This window comes from Leptodactylus fuscus, chromosome 3 (genome assembly GCF_031893055.1).
Source record: "Leptodactylus fuscus isolate aLepFus1 chromosome 3, aLepFus1.hap2, whole genome shotgun sequence".
NCBI classification, from domain to species: domain Eukaryota; kingdom Metazoa; phylum Chordata; class Amphibia; order Anura; family Leptodactylidae; genus Leptodactylus; species Leptodactylus fuscus.
The window spans coordinates 67,572,239-67,597,130 of record NC_134267.1 but is presented as its reverse complement, the minus strand read 5'-3'; the positions used below and the strand labels follow the sequence as shown (position 1 = coordinate 67,597,130).

Sequence of the window (24,892 nt, the reverse complement as noted above, 5' to 3'; positions counted from 1 at the left end):
ATTCTCCTCTTTATTACCTACTCTTATTGAAACTGTATGAAATTCCCATCAAATGCCTTAGTGTTTTTAAATAACAATATGTGTGTTTATCCTGTTATTACTCCTAGAAATTTGTAAAAAAAAAACAAAAACCCCTGTCCATATAAATCTGGTTCTTCATGGCCAAGATATGGCAATTTATTCATTTGTACAACAGTTGCAACTTAACGCTTCGTTCACATCTGTGTTGGTATTCCGGTCCGGGGGAGTCTGCATGAGGACCCCCCCTCCCCAAAAGGAATACCGAATGCAAGTGGTGTGCCAGTGAATGTACACGGTCTCTAAAGACTATAATGGGGCCCGTGTGCTTGCCGCGAGATCTCCGCAGGGATCATGTGGACAGGAAAGTAGTTCACAATCTACTTTCTTGTCTGCATGATTCGTGCGCGCGGCAAGCACGTGGACCTAATTATAGTCTATGGGGTCCGTGTGCTTTTACTGCACAGTGCTTGCAATTGCGTTTGGTATTCCATTCGGGGGATCCGCATGTGGACTTCCCTGGATAGAATATCAATGCAGATGTGAACAAGGGGTAAAGCTATGTTCTGCGGCGGCGTCTCCATTGTTTCTGCCAAAAAATATGCATGGAAGCCTTTTTTTTTCTCTCTCTCTCTCTCTCTCTCTCTCTCTCTCTCTCTCTCTCTCTCTCTCTGCCATTTTGTTTAATGGCAATTGTCATCGGGTCAGTCGGGCTCCGTGTGTTACTATTTTAACAGTCCATCTTTCCACTGTACGGGTCCATCGGCAATATTTCCTACTATCACCTATCACCTAGTTTGAGGTGGTAGGCTATCTTTCGTTAATAGATGTTGGTTATGCATGACTAGTTTGCGGATACTGCCGTTGATCACCATTTTGGTTGCAAAGATGACTTCATCAGAAAAAAATCCTATATTTGTGTTCTGTGTCTAAGTTTGCAAACGCTACTTTTCCATCTTCAGGCTCCCTTGGGGTTATCTTGTCCTGATAGTTTACTCCCTGGGGGAGAAATTTTATGCTTTTGACAACCTGCTTTGATGTTCCACAGCTCTATGTGTTCTCTGTAAGGGTCATGTTAGTTTGTGTTCTCTGACCAGATTATGCAAAGACTTTCATGTTTTTATGGCCACTTCTCCCATGTCAGACGTCGTACCTTTTATGTAGTTGTGTGTGTAATATAGATAGAATAGATTTATTTATTTATTTTTTTAATTTGGCCTCCAAACTCAAATATCCTTCAAAAAAAATAAATGACTTGAATGGTTCCAGATTGGGTAATAATGGGAAGATGTCATAGTTGAGAGAGAGTCATCCAGTTTATACTTTGTCTTGCTTATAGGAACACCTTTGCCACAGAGCAGTCATTTTACAGAAGCTTTTGGCTCTCAAAGCTGCTCAGTTGGGATTCTTTATAAAGAACGGTTATTTCAGCATTGCTGCAGATTGTATTTCAGATGACTGTTTAATTTGATTTGCTCATGTCCCAAAGGTGATGTTAGTGGGCATATCTCTGAGATACAGATACCAGATGTCATTTATCTTGTCCTAATATGAACCTTTTTCATGCTGTGTCTAATATATATAGTGTTGATATCTCAGTCAAAATGGATATTAGTCTACCCCTAACTTTAACAGTAAGCAAGAAAATGTGCTTATGTTGAATTTGGGCATTTTTAGACCCTTGAATGCACTAAAATTTTTTGCACAGAATTTTTAATTTTTTTAAATCATGTTCTACATTGTAGATTCCTATTGAAGACCTGAAAACGAATAATTAATAATAATTAAAAATAGCGCCAACATATGCAGCACTATACAAATTGTGCAAATTAAAGGATCACTAAACCAAGAATTCAAACAAAAAAAGAATAAATGATTCCTTATATTACAACACACATTATCTCCTGATTTTTCTTGCTCTTCTATCTTATCTTATGCTAGGTTCACACCTGCGTTCAGCTGTCCGTTCTGTGGTTTCCACAAACCGGGTCCGGCCGTGAGCGGAATCCACCACGGAAAAAAAGCTAGCGGAATACGTAGAACTCTATGGTGGGGGGTTTTTTGGAAGCTGATTTTGAGGCAGATTCAGCATCAAAATCCTCGCCAAAAAAACTTGTGTGCATTGACCCTAATGCTAGTCCATGTCAGCCAGGAAGTTTAGGAGGAGAGAGATGGGTTTAGGCTGCACAATGTTTGTCTATACATTGAGTATAGACCTTTTATTAGTAGGAATCCCCAAAGTAACTAACAGTATGAAATAGATATGAACAGTATTTTTTATCAAAATTTTTGCGCACAATTTTTTTTTTTTCTGATAATTTTCTACATTGTACTGTAGATTCCTTTTGAAGACATGCAAACTTAAGGTATACTTAAGAAATATAATAATAATAATAATAATAATTAATAATAATCATGCATTTTATTTATATAGTGCCAACCTATTCCACAGCACTTTACAAAATATAGAGTTCAAGTACAGACAGTACAGAAATAGTCACTTTACGCAATGGGATTGAAGGCCTTCTCACAAGAGCTTACATTCTGTGTTAAAGAGGGTGACACAAGAGGTAGCTTATTCAGTGGGCCAGACATTTTTATGACAGCTTGAACATAGGAGGGTTCGTTTTAGGGATTTTAACTACGGAAGGGTTTACATTAGAAATTGTGGTAGATCTGTCTGCTGTCTGAAAAGATGCAGTTTGCGATTAAAGTGGTAGAAATCGGGAGTTAATATGATTGTCCAGGGCTAGTATCAGCATTAACGGAGCGAGCAGTAGAATACACACAGTGACATCAGCTCGCTGTATAGCTCCACAGATAAAGTCTTCCAACATTGCCAACCTGAATGGCAAATATGCTTAGTTATGCTTTGATAATCCCCCTCTGCCTGTCACCTTCTCACAAAGGATATAGGAAAGAGTGCTGGAGTCCAGATATATTAGCCCCAGGTTTCTGACATATGTGTGGTCCAGGGCGGATCTGGAGTAGGCCTCAGCCCAGGTGTAGATCCTTGGCTCATTACTGGGTCAGAAAAAGGCTACAGCTCCTGCATTCTAGGGCAGTTCCATGAGGTGAAAGGAGGTGTTTGGTTCTGTCCTGTAACCCTGAGTCCAGTGAGACAATATTGTGCCTGTTTTGTTCATGTGGCTGGAAGTAAGCCACCCGTATAGTTAGGTTATCAGTTCTCTTTAGTTAGTTGCTCAGACAAGCAGGTTTTTTTTATTTTATTAGAGGTAAGTATGATGGGGTGGAGGGGGGAAATAGTAGTGACATTCTGTTTCCGGAAACCCAGGCTGAATTATGTATCTTAGAAAGTAGGCAGGGGAAGGGTGTTTAGTGTCCTTTTAAGTAGTCAACAAAGCATTAAGCAAATCAGAATAGGTATTATATTTTAGCCCTTTTTTTTTTTTTTTTTTTTTTTGCTTTGATGACAGCTTTGCACAATTTCAGCAGCTTTGTATTTCCTCAATCATGGGGTTGTCACCTGGAATGATTTTCAGTTAACAAGTATGTCTTATCAAGACTTTAAATTGTGAAACTTATTGCCACTCTGTGTTTGAGACTATCAATTGTGTTGCGCTGCGGTAACTAAGTAAAGAACAATAGTTCATCATTGCTTTACTTTATTTTGTTGCATTTTTTTTTTTTTTTTTTTTTTTTTTTTTTTTTTTTTTTGAGCCAAAGCCAAGAATGGCTACAAAAGGAATGGGGGATATATAGGAAGTTCTTACATGTTTCCCTTTTGCTTAATCCACTCCTGACTTTGGCTAAAAAAAAAACGCAATAAAATCTGCAACAAAAAAAGCTGCGTTTCTGCACTGTGGGGCTTTAGCGTGAAGGGGTTTTCCGGGCAAAAAAAATACATAAATTTAAAAAAAAAAAAAAAAAAAAAAAAAGTCTGTGCTAATAATGGGTTAATTATTGCACCCAAATACCTGGAATGTATGTGGGAGAAGTAGTGATGTTTCATTTCCAGAAACTGGGAAACCGATTGTCCCTGGATAATCAGAAAATGTCCCTAGTGATACGGGGAACTATATATTTTTGCTTAATTATGTCATTTAGAAAGTAGGCGGGGGGGAGGGTGTTTAGATTAGTGTAGGGATTTAATTTTATCTCGGAGAACCCCTTAAAGGTCAGTCAATCTGGAAAATTTCAAGAATGTTTGATATATACTATAGTGCCATAGTGAAAATGCTATAATGAAACTCTCCTGAGGCTTACCCATAAAATAAAGACCAAGCTGCAAGAATCCGTCCTTTTATGGTTGATTGCGGCAAACATGTTGATACTCCGAAAACAAAAGGAATGGATATTGTACTTTGGTGTGATAAGTCAAAATTTGAGTTTTTTTTTGTTTTTTTTTTGTTCGATTTGCCATATCATATGAGATGTTCAAAAGGCTTCTACATATGAAGTCCCTGCCATGAAATATGAAAAAGGTGTGATGGTGCTCTCTGGTGACACTGTTGGTGATTTATTCACAATTCAAGAAGGCACACTTGAGCAGTATAACTAAATCTGTTTGTGCTTAAAGGGATCATATAATTAATATAATTGTTTTTTGTTAATTCCATTTGCATTCTTTCAAAGTTTTCATGTCTTCAATATGAATATACAATGGAAATGGAATTAAACCTTGTGTATTGACGGGTACTGTTACATTTTGGTATTGGCTTACAATCTCTAAAATTCAGATACAGATAATAGACAGACGGCATAGGTATGATCTGCTTTCAGTTGTCATTTAGAGGAACCTCGTTCATACAGAGCATTATGCCTGGCAGATGGTGCAAAGAAAATGGATCATATGACATATTGATTAGCACACTTTTTCATATATCAGTTATCTATCCATAGGTAAGTGAATAGTATACACTATGCTTTCCATCTTACAGAGATCAGGAGGACTTAATTTATTAACTCTAATGGATGCCATCTGTAGTTCACAAGTATGCTGTAAAACGTGTATAGTACTTACTCATGACATCATACTATGAACCGCTATCCAGGGCATATTTCTATCCCTCTCTCCAGACACACTATGCCCCTCTGCAGGCTAGCAACCAATAATACAACTTATTGGCCTACCATATGACAAACTCCTAGCTGGCCTCATATTGAGCATTAACTGTGTGAGAAGGTGGAATCGCCCATCACAGCAGCCAACCAGGCTAACCAAACCTGTATTGTCTCAGAGAATATTGGTCAAATCTGGAGCAAACGTCAAAATTATAGAAACTAAAGAACAGACATGGCTCTTTTTGGCTCCAGTAATTTTAGAGTTGCAAACTTTTTTTTTTTCCTTTTAAATTTTCTTAAGATGTGCATGCTTGATTTTCAGAATGTATAGCACAGTACATTGGGATCCATTCATACACTTTGCAATATTAAATGCAACATCTTTGTCAAACATGACTAAAGAGCACAGGGTGCTAGACAGATATAATGAACATTGCATTTGTAACGGCATTCTGCAAACATAGTGTGAGAGAGTGAAGGGTGTGGTCTGGGAAGACTGGTACATTCCAGCCAGGCGCCTAAAGGGTGTATGGTAAAGATTCACACCAGGGAGGTCAGCTGACTAATCAGGCCTTAATAACAGTCTGATGCTAGGTTCACACCTGTGTTCAGGGTCTCCGTTCTGTGGTTTCCGTCTTCTGCATGCCAGAAGACGGAAACCAGAGACCGGGTCCGGCTGTGAGCGGCGGTGAGCGTTTAATGCTCTCCGCCGCGAAACCGTTTTTTTAATCTGGACACAGAGTACTGCATGTCCGACTCTGTGTCCGAATTATAAAACCCAGTTTCGCGGCGGAGAGCATAAAACACTCACCGCCGCTCACGGCTGGACAGCTTTCTCACCCATTCAAATGAATGGGTGAGAGAGACTCCTGCAGGTTTCAGTCTCCTGCTCTGTTGTATGCAGGAAACAGAAACCTGCAGTACGGAGAGGAGAACGCAGATGTGAACGAGCCCTGAAAGTGAAGACTAGCAGTGTGGCAACACACTGACAGAGCTGGTCTCTCCATACCAAAGCTACAGAGCGGGTACTGTGCCACCCGTTGTTGTTGTCAAGGTAAGAGACTGGTAGCCAGTCTCCTGTATAGTCAGGGAAAAGTGTTCCCATATTTATGTCCGTTCTGAGCCGAGAAGGTGTTTGCTTTTGCAAAGGCACAAATAACAAAAGCAGTGTATGCACTACAAGTGAATAAAGCCTGAATTTGTGGGCAACCCAGTGTCTGTGTCCCTGTTTCCTGCACTGCTACAAGCATCTACCTGAGCGAATCCCCACAATAGTATAGTATGCAGGAATATGTTCTGACCTGCATGGCATACAGTTGTTACATTGAAGCCATACATTAGGCTTTATAATTTAATTGTTCACTACAAACCTTATGTGAGTAGACGATTAGTCTTCTAAGACATTACAATACATATTTCTGAAAGCATTATGTACAAGATGAAACCAGATACGAAGATAAAAGTATATATCTTAGACTGCAGTGGTACAGATTTGTAATCTAGTTTTTGCTTTTTAAGAAAACATGAAATCCAGCTGAAAGGAATATCTGTTGCCTTTCTATAAGGGTTTTTTTTTATATCTTGGAGATCTCCATATGTGTTTAACAATAATAGCCTTCAGCCAGTGTAATCCGATTACAGTGACTGAAGTGAGGTTTTCTGACTACAGCTTTGATGAGAATGTAGTAGTGAAGCTTGGAGACTTGATAAGGGGACCATAGCAGTCCTGATTATTTGCCCAATCTAGTCATTAATAATACGATGAGTCATCTGTATAAAAACAAACAGTCAGAAGTATTAACATACTAGTCACATCAAGTTACCTGAGGACCACCTGGGCTGACTACAGGCCCATAAGTGCAGATCGACAATATAGGTAGACTTGTACTAGTTTAAAGGACTTTTAAATTTCCTTATATAAACTGTATAATAAATGAGTAAACGTTAATATGAACACTCTGTCCCTTATAGTTTGCATTTTGACGGCAGCACATGTCCTGTATAAAACGGGCTGCCCTGTTTACACTGCAATGGCTAGGAACAAGCATTCATTATTCCAGTCATTAGCCCATGTAAAAGGACCCTTAGTCTCTGGTCAGCTCAAGAAAGGTTTGCTTGTAGTTAATGCTCAATAACATTTGGAGAAAGGTCAACATGCTGAGTACATATATCTATATTATTCTTCAAAAGGGGTTGTTCATGGTTTGGTCATTTCCTTTGTAAAATATTAGGTACCTCTAAGTATAGAATGTACGTGGAAAAGAACATGCGTATTGTGTTTTTGGGTTTACGTGATGTCATAATTTGTCTTTTTATGGCTACAATTGAGTAAACATGAATTTTGTTATGGAAGTTTCCTTGAAAACTGTGAGAAAGCAGTGGAGCAAGCTAAATCTCACACAGTGCTTGAGAAGGAGTCTAAGGTTGCTTAAATGACTTGACCAGAGCAAGCCACAAGGTTGGTTGGTTTTTGCAGGATTTGAAGCACAAAATATCCCCTAGAAGCTTAGTGCAAGAAATAGATGCACTACAAAATTAAAATCAAACCAGAATACAACAACAACTCATAAGGCAGGTTAAACCAGGAGAGCAGAAACGTATTGAGGCCTAGGTCATCTGAGAGTTCACAAGCCAAGGTCAGTATAACTGCAAACAAACAGGTGTGAACAGAAGAGGAGTGCCTTTTAAACTAATAGCAGGCACCTGGGAAGTTCCACCCATGCTGCTGATTGGTACCACGTCATAGATTTCTGATTAGCTACAGAGTCAGAGAAGGCTTCATATATCTGCATCAAAGTCTTAAAGCAAAAGTAGCAAGCAGTACTGAGAATCCTAACGTTTTGTTTCCTTGGGTCTGTGAACAGGAGAGCCCTGTGCTCTTTGTTTTGTGGACCTGTTGGAAGGATAAAAGATTTTTAATAAAGATTCTCTTATCTTTTCAGTCATTTGATTAAAAAAAAACAACAACTTCTCAACTGACCACTTACCGAAAGCCTTAAAAAATTTTTTGGTCTCTTCATTTATTTATATTTTTGTCTTCTAGTATGGCCACAGTTGAGATGTAGAAGAATTTACTAGTCTTCCTGCACACTGGATAACACATTAATCCATTCATTTCAATGGATTCATGCACTCTATTGTGTTTTCCTCAGGTTTGTGTACAGGCCACTAGTCCATGCCACAAATCTCAGACCAAGTCCTTGAAGCTTATAACAGATGGTTGTTGTCTGTATGACGTCCATTTTTGAGGAACTATTGCCTTGAAGCAGTGGGTTTGCTGAAGACATTTTTTGCAGCACAGGGTCTCAATGGAGCACCCTGGACACAGCGTCATAAGCAGTATTTTGTCTCAGGGAGGCACACTGATGAGAAATGGGCTGCAAAACCTGAATGCTGAGTGCAATTTACAGTACCCAAAAAACTGCTTTTGTGTGCAGGAAGCTTTCCGGAGTTATATATTGATGACCTATCCTTTGGATAAATAATTCATATTTGATAGTGGGGGATCTGACACTCAGTAGCCCCACGAATCAACTACTAATAGCAGCAGGGGAAGCTTGGGTGAGTGCCACTTCAACTTCACAAGCCAGTTATGTCATGTTCATTCATCACAACCTGTTGTTGTGCATGGTACTGTGCTTGGTAGTCCGTAAAGAAGCTGCAGTCTCTTCAAACAGTTGAAAACAGGTGTAGGCCGATCCTGAGAAAATTTCATGAATATGTAATTTCCAGAAAAATCTTTAAGAAAATGTTTATGTGAATAATGATCATTTAACATCTGTCTGATATGTAGCTAGGTAAGCAAACAAAAAAAAAAAATGATAGTTTTTTTCCTTTTTTTTTTTTTTTTTTTTTTTTTTGTCCTTGTTCTGCGTTTCTAATCATGAACAGCTGGAGTTCCTTTGCCATGTAATATAATTTCAGCTTCTATTAATATCTCCTAGATGTACACAGATATTGCTTGTAATGTGATATGGTGAAGTCAGTGTCTCTCATGATATAACCGTTATGTAAGACAGCATGATGTGTAATCATAGTGAATTCTCTAGATCCAGAGTCAAACTGAGGTTTATGGGGCCCACCAGGTACTGGGGGCCCATTCTCTTCTACTGGCCCATTATTGTAGGAGATCCTGGGCCCACAGGGTACTGTGGTGGGCCAGTCTGACATTGTCTGTCTGTCTGTCTGTATGTATGAATGTAATGAATAAATAGTCTTTAACTTCTTGTGAGGTCATAATAGGACAACCAGTCAAAATTTCATCCTGTAACTGATTTAAATGGCTACTGACATTGCAGACATCTGCGGAGTACCTTCATAATATTTCAATAGTGATGTTAGAATCAAGGAGCCTGCTCTCTTGTTATTAATATTCAAGGTGGATATGTGTAATGCATTGTCATTCGATAGGTTTCTAGTCGGAACGCTTTCAACTAGCGGTTAGCCATCTGCCTTTTGTATTGCTAGAGCATAAACCATATAATTTGTCTAGTCTGGTGTGGTTCAGAAGCCAGACATGCAGATTGCTTGTGATTTTGTGCTGTAGTGTTTACGTCTTTTGGTTAATGAGGCTTATTGATTTACATTGTTTTGCTATATTTATTTATTTGCATGTACACAAAACAATATTTTTGTCATGGTATATTTTTTAGTCATTTATGTATTCTTTTTTTTCTTTTTTTAAATATTTAACTACACATTTTATAGTAGTAAATAATCGGAGACAATTTCACAAGTAAATAAAATCTATGGTTGTGTTGTCTCAGAAGATTCAAGACTTGCGTCCACTTGTGCACCTCCCTTTTTTTTTTCTTTTTAAAACCAATTGTTATTCTCTATAAAAAGCATAATAGCTTCAGTTTATATTGCACTGATATATTATTGCCCAGAGCTGTATTCATTATTCTGCTGGATGCTGTTTAGAAATATCTGATAACATAACAAACTTAACTGAGCTAAAATGCAAAAGAAAAGCATTTTTCCTATATCAGATTAATGTGCAGGGAATACTGATAGGGCTAGCTGCATTGTGAAAACCATTCTGCACATTATTGGAGGCTGTATGTAGCTTCTGCTTCTGCAGAAAACGTGCACCTCAGTATTGTATTATGTGATGTAGCTGTATTTACTGATATTATAAATACAATTTTAGATTTAAATTTTTTTATTTAATAAATTGCATGAGTTAAAGTCTAATCTTTAGGAAAGCAGAATATAGTCAAAAGACTCCTGAATGTAAAGAATTTCAGTAAAAGCAGTTCTTCATACAAGAACAGCTTCAGCGATAGAGCGTTAACAGTGTTGGGATCCCAGAGGTTGGTCATAACATTAAGTGTAATTATAGAGTAGTCATTATTGTGAATCAATATAGGAAAAAACTGGCAGTGAGGGTACCGGTAGGTCTTTTTGGAAAAATGCCATTGCAGTTTTTGATGCAGTTTTTTGAGTTCTTCCTTTGTATTTCCCATTCCCTTTCTTAATTAACTTTTGGCTTTGTCTCAAAGAAACTTGAAATGGAAACCTGCATAGTATTGAGAGATGAAGTGCAATTTTCCACTATACTTTCTGTATCTATTACTCACGGGTGTCTAGATATCTGCTTGCTGCCATTGATAAAATGTAATAAGTAATATGTCTCCCGAAATGTAACAGCACATGCATAATGTTTAGATTCTAGAAGGAATGGAGGGTTCAGAGTGTGGGTGGGAGCGCTGTCCTTCAGGGGTCCTACAGGATGGGTTACAGAGTAATTGAAGCATAATGGAAGCTGGGATGAGTGACATTCTGAGCCTCTCCCTGTGACAGTGTAGCTGGATTAACCTCTCACCAAGATAGTAGGTGGTGAGAGGGTACAGTGAGTCGTCTGGTGGAATGGAGTTTTGCGCTTGAGGACCACATGTCAGCCACCCAAGTGGATGCTGTTGACCGAGCTGCCTTTTTTAAAATATTAATTTCTTATTAAATAAAGCCTATATATCTCAATATTAACAAGAAATAAATAAATAAATGAATGAATGAATAAAGGCTGCATACTTTAAGGCTAAAGTCCCACGTAGCAAGCCACAGCTAAAAAGCGCTGCAGCAAAAACCGTCGTGGAAATGTATCACAGTTTTTCCCACGTTGCTTTTCACAGAAAATTTGACTTATCCTCTTCAGACTTTCTGCTTCCATTATACCTATAGGTTTCCAAAGGTATAATGGACATGCTGCGATTTGCAAAAACGCAATAATTTTTCAAACCACAGCATTTCCGGAATTATTTTCTGTAATGTGTGGACAGGATTAGCCAAAATCTCATCCACTTTGCATTTACGCTATGTGTGGTCCCAGCCTTAGGCTGAGGCCTCACGTTGCAGATACACATTTTTTATTTTTTTTTTGTAAATTTTGCCTAAGCCAAGAGTGACTACAAAGGGAATGGAAAATATATAGGAAGTACTTATACTTCTACCATCTGCTCAATTCACTCCTGGCTTTCTGCAACAACAAAAAAAACTTTACGCGCGATACCCATTGAAATCAATGAGATCTGTTTTGAAGCACCTCGCTCTGACACATGTATACGTGTCTAAATGAGCGGCGTGTTACTCCGTGGGAACGGAGCCTTAGGATGAAACCCCACGTTGCAAAAACACTGTGAATGCCATTCTGACTATTCCCATCCACACATTACAGAAAGAAATCCGCAGCGAACATTGCAGCATGTCAATTATACCCACAGAAACTCTGTCATTTTCCATATATGTGTAATAGCGGCAGAAAGTTGACAAAGGTAAACTGTGCAGAAAAATGCAATGAAAAACACTGCAGAAAAATACAACGTGCTGCATTTTGCTTTGTAGGGCCTTAGCCTTAGGGTGCATGCACACTACGTAACGCTGGGCGTGTATGAGAGCCGTACACGCCGGCGTTACAGCAGGGCTGCCGAACACTTGCCATTCACTTCAATGGGAGCGCTCGTAAACGCCGCTGTTACGAGCGCTCCCATTGAAGTGAATGGGAAGTGTTCGGCAGTCTGCTGTAATGCCGGCGTGTACGGCTCTCATACACGCCCGGCGTTACGTAGTGTGCATGCACCCTTAAAGAGATTTTCTAGCCTCGGTGGATTTTTGCTAGTACTAACCTATCTACAGGGTAGGGCATCTGTAATGGATCAGTAGGGTTCCAAAGGCTGTATAGAACAACCCATTGGTGCTGGGTCTGGGTGTTGGACCCCATTATTCTGAAACTTACGAAGTCCATAGAAGATTGGCCTGGTCTGGTATAAAAAAAAAAAAAAAAAAAGTATATATTTTACAATTCCTTTTAAGGTCTAAACCGAGACAGGAAAATGGGATATGTGTTTTAAGTAAAAGATAATGTGAGTGAGCGTTTTGTAATATTTAATCCCAAAGTAAGTAATTGAAGAATTTTTTTTTTTTTTTTTTTTTTTTTTTTTTTTATTCATTAATCATTTACTACCATGGGGTATAAACTGCTATGTCGGCTCTGTATAGTGTAAGATTAAATAGGCACACGCTCTGGTAGTAATGGGAATAATAACCAGTCGTCTAGTTTATACATTTTCAGAAAAAACAACAGCTGGAATGGAGAAAAGGCGCGACATAATAGTTATTTTACAGGGATTGTACTTAAGTGGATTCTACCATTAAAACCTTTTTTTGTGGATGAGACTTTAGAAAGGCTATTCGTCTCTTACCTTTAGATGGGGTCTCCGCTGCGCCATACCTTAGAAATACCGTTTTTTACCGGTATGCAAATGACTTCTGTCGCAGTGATGGGGGCGGGCCCCAGCGCTCAAACAGCGATGAGGGCATCCCCACCGCTGCCAGAGAATTGTGTCCAGCGACGCCTCCTTCTTCGTCCGCAGCGTCATCTTCAATGTCTTCTTCCGGCGTAGGCTTGTAACTTCTAGGCGTTGGGCCTTGAGCAGAGCAGACTGCACAGGCCACGGGAAAATGGCCGCTTGCACAGTATTGTTAGTGGCCATTTTCCCGTGGCCTGCGCAGTCTGCTCTGCTCAAGTCCCGTTGCCTAGAAGTTACAAGATTGCGCTGGAAGAAGACATTGAAGATGATACTGCGGACGAAGAAGGAGGCGGCGCTGGAGACAATTCTCTGGCAGCGGTGGGAACACCCTCATCGCTGTTTGAGCGCTGGGGCCCGCCCCCAACGCTGCGAGAGAACTCATTTGCATACCGGTAAAAACCAGTATTTCTAAGGAACGGCGCAGTGGAGACCCCGTCTAAAGGTAAGAGACGAATAGCTTTCTAAAGGCTATTCCGACGTTTTATCCACAAAAAAAAGGTTTTAATGGTAGAATCCCTTTAAGAAAACGGACAGGTCCACCTTAGGTAAAATCTAACTATTGTTATATTGTATGTAGAAGAGAAGAACAATCTCTAGTTCTACCTATTAGTCAGTAGGTCTCTTATTCAGCCTGCCATCTTTGTGGAAAACAGTATTTTTATTTTTTTTTAATTCTGTCTACAGAGAAATGAAAGATTTTCTGCCCAGATAAGTGGATGCATGCTGTCACAGAAGTGACTGATTCATGTGACAGTGCTCCTGTCAACATAAAACATACTATGTCACTGGATGTAACTATAGTCCGTCTAGGGAGCAATTGTTACAGGGATCTTTTGTTGGCTTGCAACTGGCACCAGCAGTCATTGATGCTGACGCATGGTAGGCGTCATAATTTATCTGAAGACTTCTGCGCGGTTTTATTTTTTTGTTTGCACTGTAGAAGTAAGGCCTGGTTCACATCTGCAAGCAGCACTTTTCTCTCTGCATGATTCGTGCGTAAAACACACGGATCCCATTATAGTCTATGGAGTCCGTGTCCTTTCTTTGCTAAACGCTTTTTGCCTTTCTGCCTTGATGCAGACTGAGTCTAAGCAAACCACTAGTATGGGTGGAGAGCCATTGTAAGGCGGGAGTCAGCATTCCCATATGTTACATTACTATCTATTCTACCAAATAATTAAATACCGCATGAATTAGAAAATTTTCACAAACATATTTGACATTGTGACGCAGGACTGATAAGTGTTAACAGTATTGCACACAATTTGGAGAAAATGATCACTCCGATTAAAAATCTATTTGGTCACTATTTGGGGTACATTCTGGGTTATGTGAAGTATCTCTCAGTATTAAATACTTTGGACATGGATAACTTTGTTCTTGACATTAATTTTTGTGTGTTTTATTAACGTGCGATTCCAGTAACAAATGTAGAACCTAATAAGCAAACTAATGACAAGTGCTTACAGTATCAAGTTGAGTGAAATATTCTGACACTAGTTTAATACAAAAGCATGTTAAAAAATGGACACAAATGAAACTGAACTTGAATATTTATTCATTGTGAGAAGGTGAAAGGCTGGATATATCAGCCCAGGTTTCTGACATATGTGTGGTCCAGGGCAGATCTGGAGTAGGCCTCAGCCTGTAGTTCATGGCAGTTCCATGAGGTGAAAGGAGATTTGTGGTTCTGTCCTGTAACCCTGGGTCGGGTGAGACAATATTGCACTTGTTTTGTTTGTGTGGTTAGAAGTAAGTCACACATATAGTTAGGAGGTTTTGATGAGGAGGTTATATTTTGTTTTTGCCTGAAGTTAAGGCTGTATTTTGTTTTGCTCATTTTGTGCCTGAAGTCAAGGTTTATTTCTTTTCCTGTTTTTATCCTTAACTAGAGGGAGGACCCGGCTTCGCACGGGTATATTACATTTTATGTTTGTGTACTGGCCCCATAAGAATTGTCCAATTTTGCACTGGTGTATTTTGTATGTTGTTTGTGTGTATGTCCATAAGCGTCATGTGATTATGTGTATCTCATTTTGGATGTCAGTGAAAAACCTGTGATCAGTTGTTATGGATACCTGGAGTAAAGCTGTATCTAATCCTTCCCCGTGTAGTACTGTGTTTAGATGCAAGTGTCTAATTCTTGTTGGTGTGGTACTTTGTGCAGATGCACATATCTAATCCTCACCATGTGATATTGTGTGAAGAGGCGCGTATCTAATCCTCCAGTAAGTGAAACTGTGTGCAGACGCGCGTATCTAATCCTCCCCCATGTGGAACTGTGTGCTGAGATGCGTATCTAATTCTCTGGCATGTGGTACTGTATGCAGAGGCCTGTATCTAATCCTCCAAAGTGTGGTACAGTGTGAAGAGTCGCGTATCTAATCCTACTGCATGTGGTACTGTGTGCAGACGCGTGTATCTAATTCTATGGCGTGTACAACTGTGTGCAGACGTGCGTATCTAATCCTCTGGAGTGTGGAACTGTGTGTAGACGTGTGTATCTAATCCTACGGCATGTGGTACTCTGTGCAGACGTGTGTATCTAATCCTATGGCGTGTACAACTGTGTGCAGACGCGCGTATCTAATCCTCCCCTGTGTGGTATTGTGTGAAGAGGCGCGTATCTAATCCTCCCCCGTGTGATACTGTGTGCTGAGACGCGTATCTAATTCTCTGGCTTGTGGTACTGTGTGCAGAGGCATGTATCTAATCCTCCCCCATGTGGTACTGTGTGTAGACGCGCGTATCTAATCCTACGGCATGTGGTACTGTGTGCAGACGCGTGTATCTAATCCTATGGCGTGTACAACTGTGTGAAGACACGTGTATCTAATCCTCCCCTGTGTGGTATTGTGTGAAGAGGTGCGTATCTAATCCTACAGTGTGTGGAACTGTGTGTAGAAGCATGTATCCAATCCCCCAGCATGTGGTACTGTGTGCAGACGTGCGTATATAATCCTATGGCATGTGGTACTGTGTGTAGACGCACGTATCTAATCCTCCCCCATGTGGTACTGTGTGCTGAGACGCGTATCTAATTCTCTGGCTTGTGGTACTGTGTGCAGAGGCATGTATCTAATCCTCCAAAGTGTGGTACTGTGTGCACACACACATATCTAATCCTCCCCTGTGTGGTATTGTGTGAAGAGGCGCGTATCTAATCCTTCAGCGTGTGGAACTGTGTGTAGACACGCGTATCTAATCCTACTGCATGTGGTACTGTGTGTAGACGCACGTATCTAAACCTACTGCATGTGGTACTGTGTGAAGACGCGTGTATCTAATCCTATGGCGTGTACAACTGTGTGAAGACACGTGTATCTAATCCTCCCCTGTGTGGTATTGTGTGAAGAGGTGCGTATCTAATCCTACAGTGTGTGGAACTGTGTGTAGAAGCATGTATCCAATCCCCCAGCATGTGGTACTGTGTGCAGAGGCATGTATCTAATCCTCCAAAGTGTGGTACTGTGTGCACACACACGTATCTAATCTTTCCCTGTGTGGTATTGTGTGAAGAGGCGCGTATCTAATCCTTCGGCGTGTGGAACTGTGTGTAGACGCACGTATCTAATCCTACTGCATGTGGTACTGTGTGAAGACGCGTGTATCTAATCCTATGGCGTGTACAACTGTGTGCAGACGCGCGTATCTAATCCTCTGGAGTGTGGAACTGTGTGTAGACGCGTGTATCTAATCCTAAGGCATGTGGTACTCTGTGCAGATGCGTGTATCTAATCCTATGGCGTGTACAAATGTGTGCAGACGCGCGTATCTAATCTTCTGGAGTGTGGAACTGTGTTTAGACGCCTGTATCTAATCCTTCGGTATGTGGAACCGTGTGCAGATGTACGTATCAAATCCATCAGTGTGTGGAATTGTGTGCAGAAGCGCGTATTTAATTCTCTGGTTTGTGGGACTCTGTGCAGACCCGTGTATCTAATCCTCTGGTGTGTGATACTGTGTGCTGATCTGTGTATCTAATCCTCTGATGCGTGTATCTCAGTTTGGATATCAGTGTTGTATTGTGCATGTGGAGTGACCGTGTGTATTGCAGTTGGAATATGAGTGAAAGTCTTGCAGGTTTGTATTGGCTAAGGGGGGGGGGGCATTGTGTTTGGAATGCTGTATCTCAGCAACGGTACGTCCAAGCGAGTTGGAGTCTCGTCTTAAACCTTCCCGGATATCTGAAGTATCTCTGTACCAAATTTGGTGACGATCGGTCCAGTCGTTTGGTTCGCATTAGAGCACAGACAGACAGACAGACAGACAGAAATTCATTTTTATAATATAGGGAGATATAGACTTATCCATAAGTGCTGTATTGTTCTCAGCATAATTGAGCATTATTATTTTAAAGCGAATCTGTAACCAGAACAATTTCTAATAAAAACAATAAGCCAGGTTTACGCGAATAAAAATTCTTTTTCTGCTTTCCAGTCTGTACCTCCATGCAAGAGATATCATTTTTTTCTCGATATCATAATGATTTATCATGCTGTTTGATAAGAGCAACAGGGACACCTTTGTTGCATCAAACCAAAGAGCTAAGGTTTACAGTTCCCAGTTTCTCCATCTCTTTCCTTTGACTGAAGTGACCTCGGTCATAGCAGGGAGGCAGCTCTTTGGTGTGATGCCCTGGTTGAACCATACTGCTCATTAGTATATCAGGAAACAAATTTAATATGTCCGCAACCGAGGCATCGATGGGGAAGCAGGAAAAAGTATTTCATTTACGCGAGCCCCGACTACCTGAGTCTGCTTATAGCTCAGTATGGATTGTTTCGGTGATAGACTGCTTTTTATAGGTGTTGAACTAATGTGAACAAGTTGTCTTGGTATCTTACAAATATGTCTTTCTCTTGTTTTGCAGGCAGCCACAAGATTGCACCTGGTCTAATGCGCCTCCTTGAAATTCCCTACAGCGCAACACTGCCAAAGCCGACTTTATTGCATGCCATTGTTGATTTTTGTGCAGGCGGCCATTGCACATCTCTAACTTCATCAAACCATTTATGCTCTTATTCTCAGCTACAGAAGAGTAGACTGGTGTGTTGAACTGAAGCAAAATAGCGGATATTCAGTTGGATTGTGATAAAGGAAACCATTCAGACAATTGAGTGAAAAACATCTAGTATTATGCCAGCTGAATGGACAAAGCAACAGTAAATAATACAATTCCCAAAAACATATAATTAAGAGAAAGGAAATGCTTCATGACCTCACGGGCCAGTAAAAAGCAACACCTAATGTGTATTGATGGTGTGGAAGAGAACACGTTAGAAATAAAGCAAGGCAAGTCCGGGCATTCCTCTGACAAATAGACTTCACTGTGCACTGTGTGAACTGGGTCGTGAAATTAATTTACTTTTTTCCCTTCATGTCTTTTACTCGCCTGTTCTCACTTCCTCAAATGACTTAAATACCATTTAAATCATAACTTGGTGGTTGACTGGTTCTTGAAAGGGGAGAGACATGCCTACTTTCTCCTGCTTCAACCTTAAGAATGACCAGAGACTTGCAGTAGCAATTCTGCCGTGCTAGTAACTATATAACAATTCCATGTAGAGGAAACCATTCTTTCTTGTGTCCACTCGGCTCAGATATTATTCTTGCACTGAGTTTTTTTTTTTCTAGTTACTCGGTGCACTTGAGTCTGGAACTAAAAAATTTCTACAGAAAATAGAAAGCAAATCAGACTGGACATTGGATAATGAATGCTTCGTCCGTGTATCAATGTTGTAGGAAGAACAGGGAAATTCTCAGCTAGCAGGAACATTGGCCGATTGAGAGAACATGGGAGAGTGTCTATTTCCTATACACAATTCTCTTCCTGGACCTAGTAAGCATCACTGTTTTTGGACTGTCAATATTTCTGATCACACAGCTTGAACATTCTTATGTGGTCAGTTGCAGAGCCAAAATGTGCTGTACTGTAGAGACATAGCAGTTTAACGTTTTACGTTTTCTTTCTTTTCACAACTGGATATTGTTTAAAACTCTTTAGAAAAGAAAAAAAAGTTGGCCTGGAAAATTTTTTGCACAGTTTGTGTGCCTTTTCCTTCTGCTTTTTATGCAAATATGTCTTGGCTGCAAGAACTTGCCAGAAAGTGAATTGCTGTTAGAAAATGATATGAGTTAAAGCAGTTTTGCTGCGCACCTAGAGAAATCTGGTGTCTGTACTTTAAGCCTTAAATACTTGAAACTTTTTCAATCCTCTAATTTATGGAATCATGTCTGTGATGTTATTGGACGGCTCTATTGCTATCCTGGAACTGGAATCTCAGGCTGCATAAAATTTTTTGCATAGTAATTTGCTGATGAGACACATTGTGGGATTAACTAAGAAGCAGGGCAAGGAACCATGATTGTCCAAAGGGAAATCAACCACACAACCTTCACGACAAGAATCCAGACTGCTGGTTAATTTTATAAGCCAAATTTCCATTGTTGTTTTGTACATGACTAACTGTTACTATGCATTAAGAGGATGTACATAGGCACTGACCACTTAACATACTCAAGGTCTGCTCTAACACTTTGAGAACTTTGGTCTATATTAAATGCACCTGACTTTTGGAACTTGGTTAATTTACTTAATTTATTTTTAAACACATTTCGTGAGGAGGACTTGAAACCAAACTTTGTAAAAGCATGTATGCATCGGTGGAGCATGGGCCTGTTCTCTGCAGTGATTCCAACATTTTATGCCTTTCTTGGAAAGGAAGAGTGCCAAAAAGTGAAAAAGAAAAACCGGTGTGTCGAAGGCGCTACTATGAAGAAGGCTGGCTAGCGACAGGCAATGGAAGAGGAGTTGTAGGTGTTACATTCACACTGAGCCATTGTAGAAGAGACCGAAACACACCTCAGAGAACCAACTTCAATCTTCGAGGTCACAACAGTGAGGTAGGCGGTTTGTTTTCTTTTCTGAAAGTAGTTCTGTTCAACTAGTTACATAATCCTTCTAAGAAAACTAGAAGTGAAGTACTTTTTAGAAAATAAAATATATGTTGACCTTCAAATTGGTAAAATTTAAGTAGGCGCTGGTGTTTCAACAGTACAGGTGATTATAAGAAATGTTTCATTATATCTGATTAGAGAAATGCCTTTTTCCGCTCTTATAAGGCCATTTTCTTCCTTCTCCTCCTTGTGTTAAAATTATTTCTCTATGAAAATTACTGCTCTATCCATCTTGAGACAGACTGCCGGTCACATGACTTATCTCTATCGAAGGCTGTTGAGGGAGGAAGATTGAAGAGAAAGTGTAGAAGATGGTGAGAAGGTATACTGGTTTAGGTTGATTTCAGACCTACTGGACTTTAGTCATAACCAGGCTTATGTTGAAATTAGAGATGAATAGAAATGTTCTCACAACAATTACAATTAGAGATGAGCAAACTGGCTCATAACTAACCAAGTTCATGAAGTCTTTTCCCAAAAATTTTGGGCTAGAGCCAAACCCACCCAGGAATCATTGTTATACTATGGGGTCTATAGACCATAGAATATAATAATCTGAAGCCCAGGAGAGGTCTGGAAAATGATAAACTTCTACTTTGCTTTCCTCATCTCTCCAGGGCTCCACTTCGGCATCTGGTCTCTCATTGAAATACTGTACTATTTTCTCCCTATGTTTTGACCCTCATTGGACCTGGCATGTAAATACAAGATGTGACCTGTAAACAAGGGGTACATTCCATGCTACATGCTATTAATAAGTAGCAATAATTGGCACCTTTGCACTGTACCCTATGTGATCCTAATATGTCCTTTGGTACAATTACACACAAAATCATAGCTTCTGTACTAGCCTTCCTTCCACCCTCACTGGTGCAATATGGAATTCATGTTCCATGTGTAACAAAGTAAATTGTATGGACAATGATTTAATTTCTCACAAATGTTCTTTTCTTCGTATCAATGAACCATGGTTTACACACTCACCCTACCTTCCCAGTCTTCACACACTTCTCTCCCCAACAACAAACCTGGTAGAGATGTTGGCCTTCTCCTGTCTGATAACTTCTCCTTCACTCCAACCCAACAATTACCTTCTCAAACCCTCCCCTCGTTCAAAATGCACTCAGTTATATACCGACCACTTCACCAACTGGTTGACACAATTCCTCTCAAATATCCCCAATATTATCATGGTGATTCTAACACAGACTCAAACTACCCTTCTGCTTCCTGACTATCTCTCACCACTTCCTTTCTTATAGTGTTCCTCCTCCACTAGCATAGGGCGATAGACACTTGATATGACTTTCACCTGCCTCAGTTCCCTAGCCAACCTCTCCCACCACTCTTTCTGATCATGACATGCTAACATTCTCATCCTTTTTCTCTTAGACTCAACCCCCCTGCTCTAATACAGGCACTAAGGCAGAACTAACTGTGGGGGGTGTTAGTGCCTGTTTTTAGGGGGGACTGTGAAGTTTATAATCATGTAATGTATGAAAAACATTGTTATTCTTAAAAGCTGAATGCTAGATATAGTTGCTTATGCTTGAAACTGGTATAATGTTATATGATAAGATGGTGCCGGTGTTTTGGATAACACCAGTATCTAAGATGGGTACAAGAAAAACAAATGCTTGGCTTGCTGCCAGAAGACAGCTCCCCAAGGTTACCTCACAGGACCGGGAGTAGCTGGCTATATGGCACTGCTTAAACTTTTTCTGTTTGATTGATTGAGATGTATCATACCAATCAGGAATGAATATGAAAACTTACATTGTTGTGTTATCACTTCCTTTCTCTGCTACTATTTAACCCCTGTGGTCTTGAATAAAGGTGCGTCAGCACACATTCTTGAGCCAAGAGAAGAATTACACAGAGTGGTGTAATTTCTTTACCGCCTGGCACTCAGCCTAATTAATTAGGACAATAACAGTTTCCCGAAATTATTGGTCAATTTGTCATAAACGCGACTCTGACCTTATAGTCTTGCAGTCATAGCCTACTTCCTCTCCTCCTATTTTCTCAAACTTAACTTTGATCAAATTGAGTTCCTCATCTCCTCCCACCAGTGGTTCTTAACCAGGGTTCGATCGAACCCTAGGCCATATGCACGGTTTATTTTGTGTACCAGTTAAAAAACATATACCTAGGGGGCCAAACGGTGGCTCAGTGGATAGCACTGCAGCCTTGCAGCGCTGGATTCCTGGTGTTCAAATCCCGCAAAGGGCAAAAAAAAAAAAAAAAACATCTGCAAGGAGTTTGTATGTTCTCCCCGTGTTTGCATGGATTTCCATCCCATATTCCAAAGGCATACTGATAGAGAAAAATGTACATTGTGATCTCTATGTGGGGCTCACAATCCACATATTAAAAAACCAAAAAAAAAACCATATACCTATGTCTTTAATTTGGAAAAGAAAATCATATTTGATAAAAAGGGTTCGGTGAATGTGCATATGAAACTGGTGGGTACGGTACCTCAAACAAGGTTAAGAACCACTGGTCTAGCAATTCTAAAACTTTAGCATTTAATAAATATGCTTCTAAAACTTGTTTTGACAGAGTCCAAAAAAGTAGCAAAATTACCAAAAGCTTAAAATACCCCAAAAAACAACATTTAAGAGATAACAGATAAGGGTGAAGCGTCTAGTGGTTCAGGGGGTCCACAGCCAGGTGGGAGTCGGGTTAATAGGGAAAGACAACTGACGATCCTGTTAATGCTCTATAACCATTTAAAAAGAAAAACAAAGTGACTCCTGCCCAGTTAAAGGTTCTCGTAATAGTGCTAAGGGGCAACTGTGTGTTTTTTTTGTTTTTGTTTTTTTTTTATAGGGCATTAACAGGGTTATCAGTTTTCTGATCCTACTAACCTGACTCCCACCTGGCTGTGAACCACCTGAGCCCCTGGATGTTTAACCCATGGTGAAATTGTTCCACTTTTTTTTTTTTTTTTCTAATTTGATGATTTTTGGTATTTTTCTTCCTTTTTTTGGTCTCTGTTGGAGCATGTTTTAGAAGCATATGTATTAGATGTTAAGTTTTAGAATTGTTAGACCCTTGCTGATTGACACTTCCCTCCGTCCCACAAGTCCATTTCTTGGGGGGTAGCCCTCAGTTCTTCACTATCCTTCAAGCTTCATGTCTAAGCCCTCAAGAACTCCTACCTACTCCAACTCAAAAACTTTCATCAAATCCACCCCTGAAGCTACAAAAATATTAGTCCATACCCTCATAATCTCCCACTTAGACTACTGTAACACACTTCTCTACAGTCTCCCAGCAAATTCTTTTGCTCCCATCCTAAGGTCTGCAAATCGCTTTATCTACCTCTCTCCATCAGCATCTACTCTCTGCCAATCTCTTCACTGGCTACCAATTTCCCAGTGAACAGAGGTGTAAAATTTTAATACTGACAAACAAAGCCATCCACAACCTGTGCCCTCCATACATATCTGACCTTCTCTCCTACTACTCATGCACACAAAACCTCCAATCCTCTCAAGACCTCCTACTCTGCTCTACCCTCATTTGCTCTTTGTACAACCGCTTCCAAGACTTCTCCCGTGCATCCTCTGTGTTTCTTTACGTTTCATTGGCAACTCAGTACAACTCACCAGGGTAGACAAAGACGGGCAGAGAAGAAATTTTACTTTGTCCAATCGGTCATTGGCATTCTAACCAGCCACTTAGACAGATGTATTTTTGGCTGTAAGATATATTTTTATGGTCACAAATTATGTGATATGATCCTGGCTCCCATATGAAGCAATTTTTTTTTTGTTTGTTTGTTTAGTAATACGGCAAATCCCTTGGTATCCCTTTGCTTGATTTCCATTGTAAAACAAATACAAGATCTGGAGTTGGGTTTCTCTCGTGCTTCTGAGAATACTATATGTAAGAACTAGCATCTGCCCGCGACTTTGTCCGCGTGTTGTTGTTGGTGACGACCTGCGTATATGTATGCAATTGCAGTTGGTGATGATCTGCCTGTGCCTGCGTCTCTGCTCTGCTACATCTCTGGATATGAGCAGTATACCCAGGTCTGCCCTGGTCTCCCAAACCGCCCCCCCCCCCCCCCCCCGGTGGCAAAGGTTGAAAAGCGGATTTTCCCCCACCGTACTCCCAGAATTTGTACACCCGATACCCTTTGCGACTCCATAAACAGGCTGCTTGTTTGCTACTGTACCGACTTTCGATTACACTCCATCTACCGCAGCTACCAGGTGTGGTAGAGAAGGTTGAAAGTATGTTGCCGACATGTTGCCCCCTGTCGTACTCCCAGACCCGGCACACCCGATAGACTCCTCGTGCCCCCACACCAAGGCTGCATGTTCACTAGTCTCCTGACCGTCCATTAGACGCCATGTTCTGCAGCTTGCACACTGTCCGTTCTCATCCTATATGGCTCCACCCACACAATAGCGTGATCCTATCGGAGAACAGCTCAAGGACCTGTGATGATATCATCTCGGGTCCTTTAGCCTAGCGTGAACATAAATTCGGTGTTAGCGGTTGTGAAGTCCGGGCATTTACCTGCATAATAAGTAGCCTATCATTCATTCCAGGTTACAATCTATGCATGTGCCAAATCCATTCAGCTGTTTTTGCGTGATTGAGGACCAAACATCCAAACGCACAAACTTTCACATCTATAATAGTAGGATTTGCTTAATTTTCTGTGTTAGGTCAGTGCTGTGTACTAGCCTATGAAGCTCCTACAGAGACTCCAGTGCAGATGTGAACCTAGCCTGAAATTTACCGTATATACTCGAGTATAAGTCGACCTGAATATAAGCTGACCCCCCTAATTTTACCACAAAAAACAGGGAAAACTTATTGACTCGAGTATAAGCCGAGGGGGGAAAATGCATGACATTCTGTATTGTGCTCATGTTAATCCTAGCCAGCTTCAGGCCTATATGGTAATATCCCAGATGTCACGTGGTCTGGGATATTACCATATAGGCCCAAAGCCTGTGGTAGCATTAATAGCCTGTTACTGCTAGCACAGGCTTTGGGCCTGTATGGCAAAAGGCTGCTACTGTAATGCTTTGGGCCTGTATGATAATGCCCCAGAT

The 24,892-nt window shown here is 40.4% G+C and overlaps 1 protein-coding gene across 2 annotated transcripts in view; it reads left to right on the top strand.

Moving 5' to 3' along the window:
* Window positions 1–24,892, top strand: part of TULP4 (TUB like protein 4) — a 138,750-nt gene that overhangs the window by 23,925 nt on the left and 89,933 nt on the right. The window contains exons 2-3 of one of the 2 annotated variants that reach the window (XM_075267684.1): window positions 13,536–13,730; window positions 17,725–19,757. In XM_075267684.1, the coding sequence (XP_075123785.1) occupies window positions 19,506–19,757 (252 nt within the window). In that variant the 5' untranslated portion in view covers window positions 13,536–13,730; window positions 17,725–19,505. The remainder of the gene's footprint in view (window positions 1–13,535; window positions 13,731–17,724; window positions 19,758–24,892) is intronic. The other variant, XM_075267683.1, reaches the window with a different exon arrangement.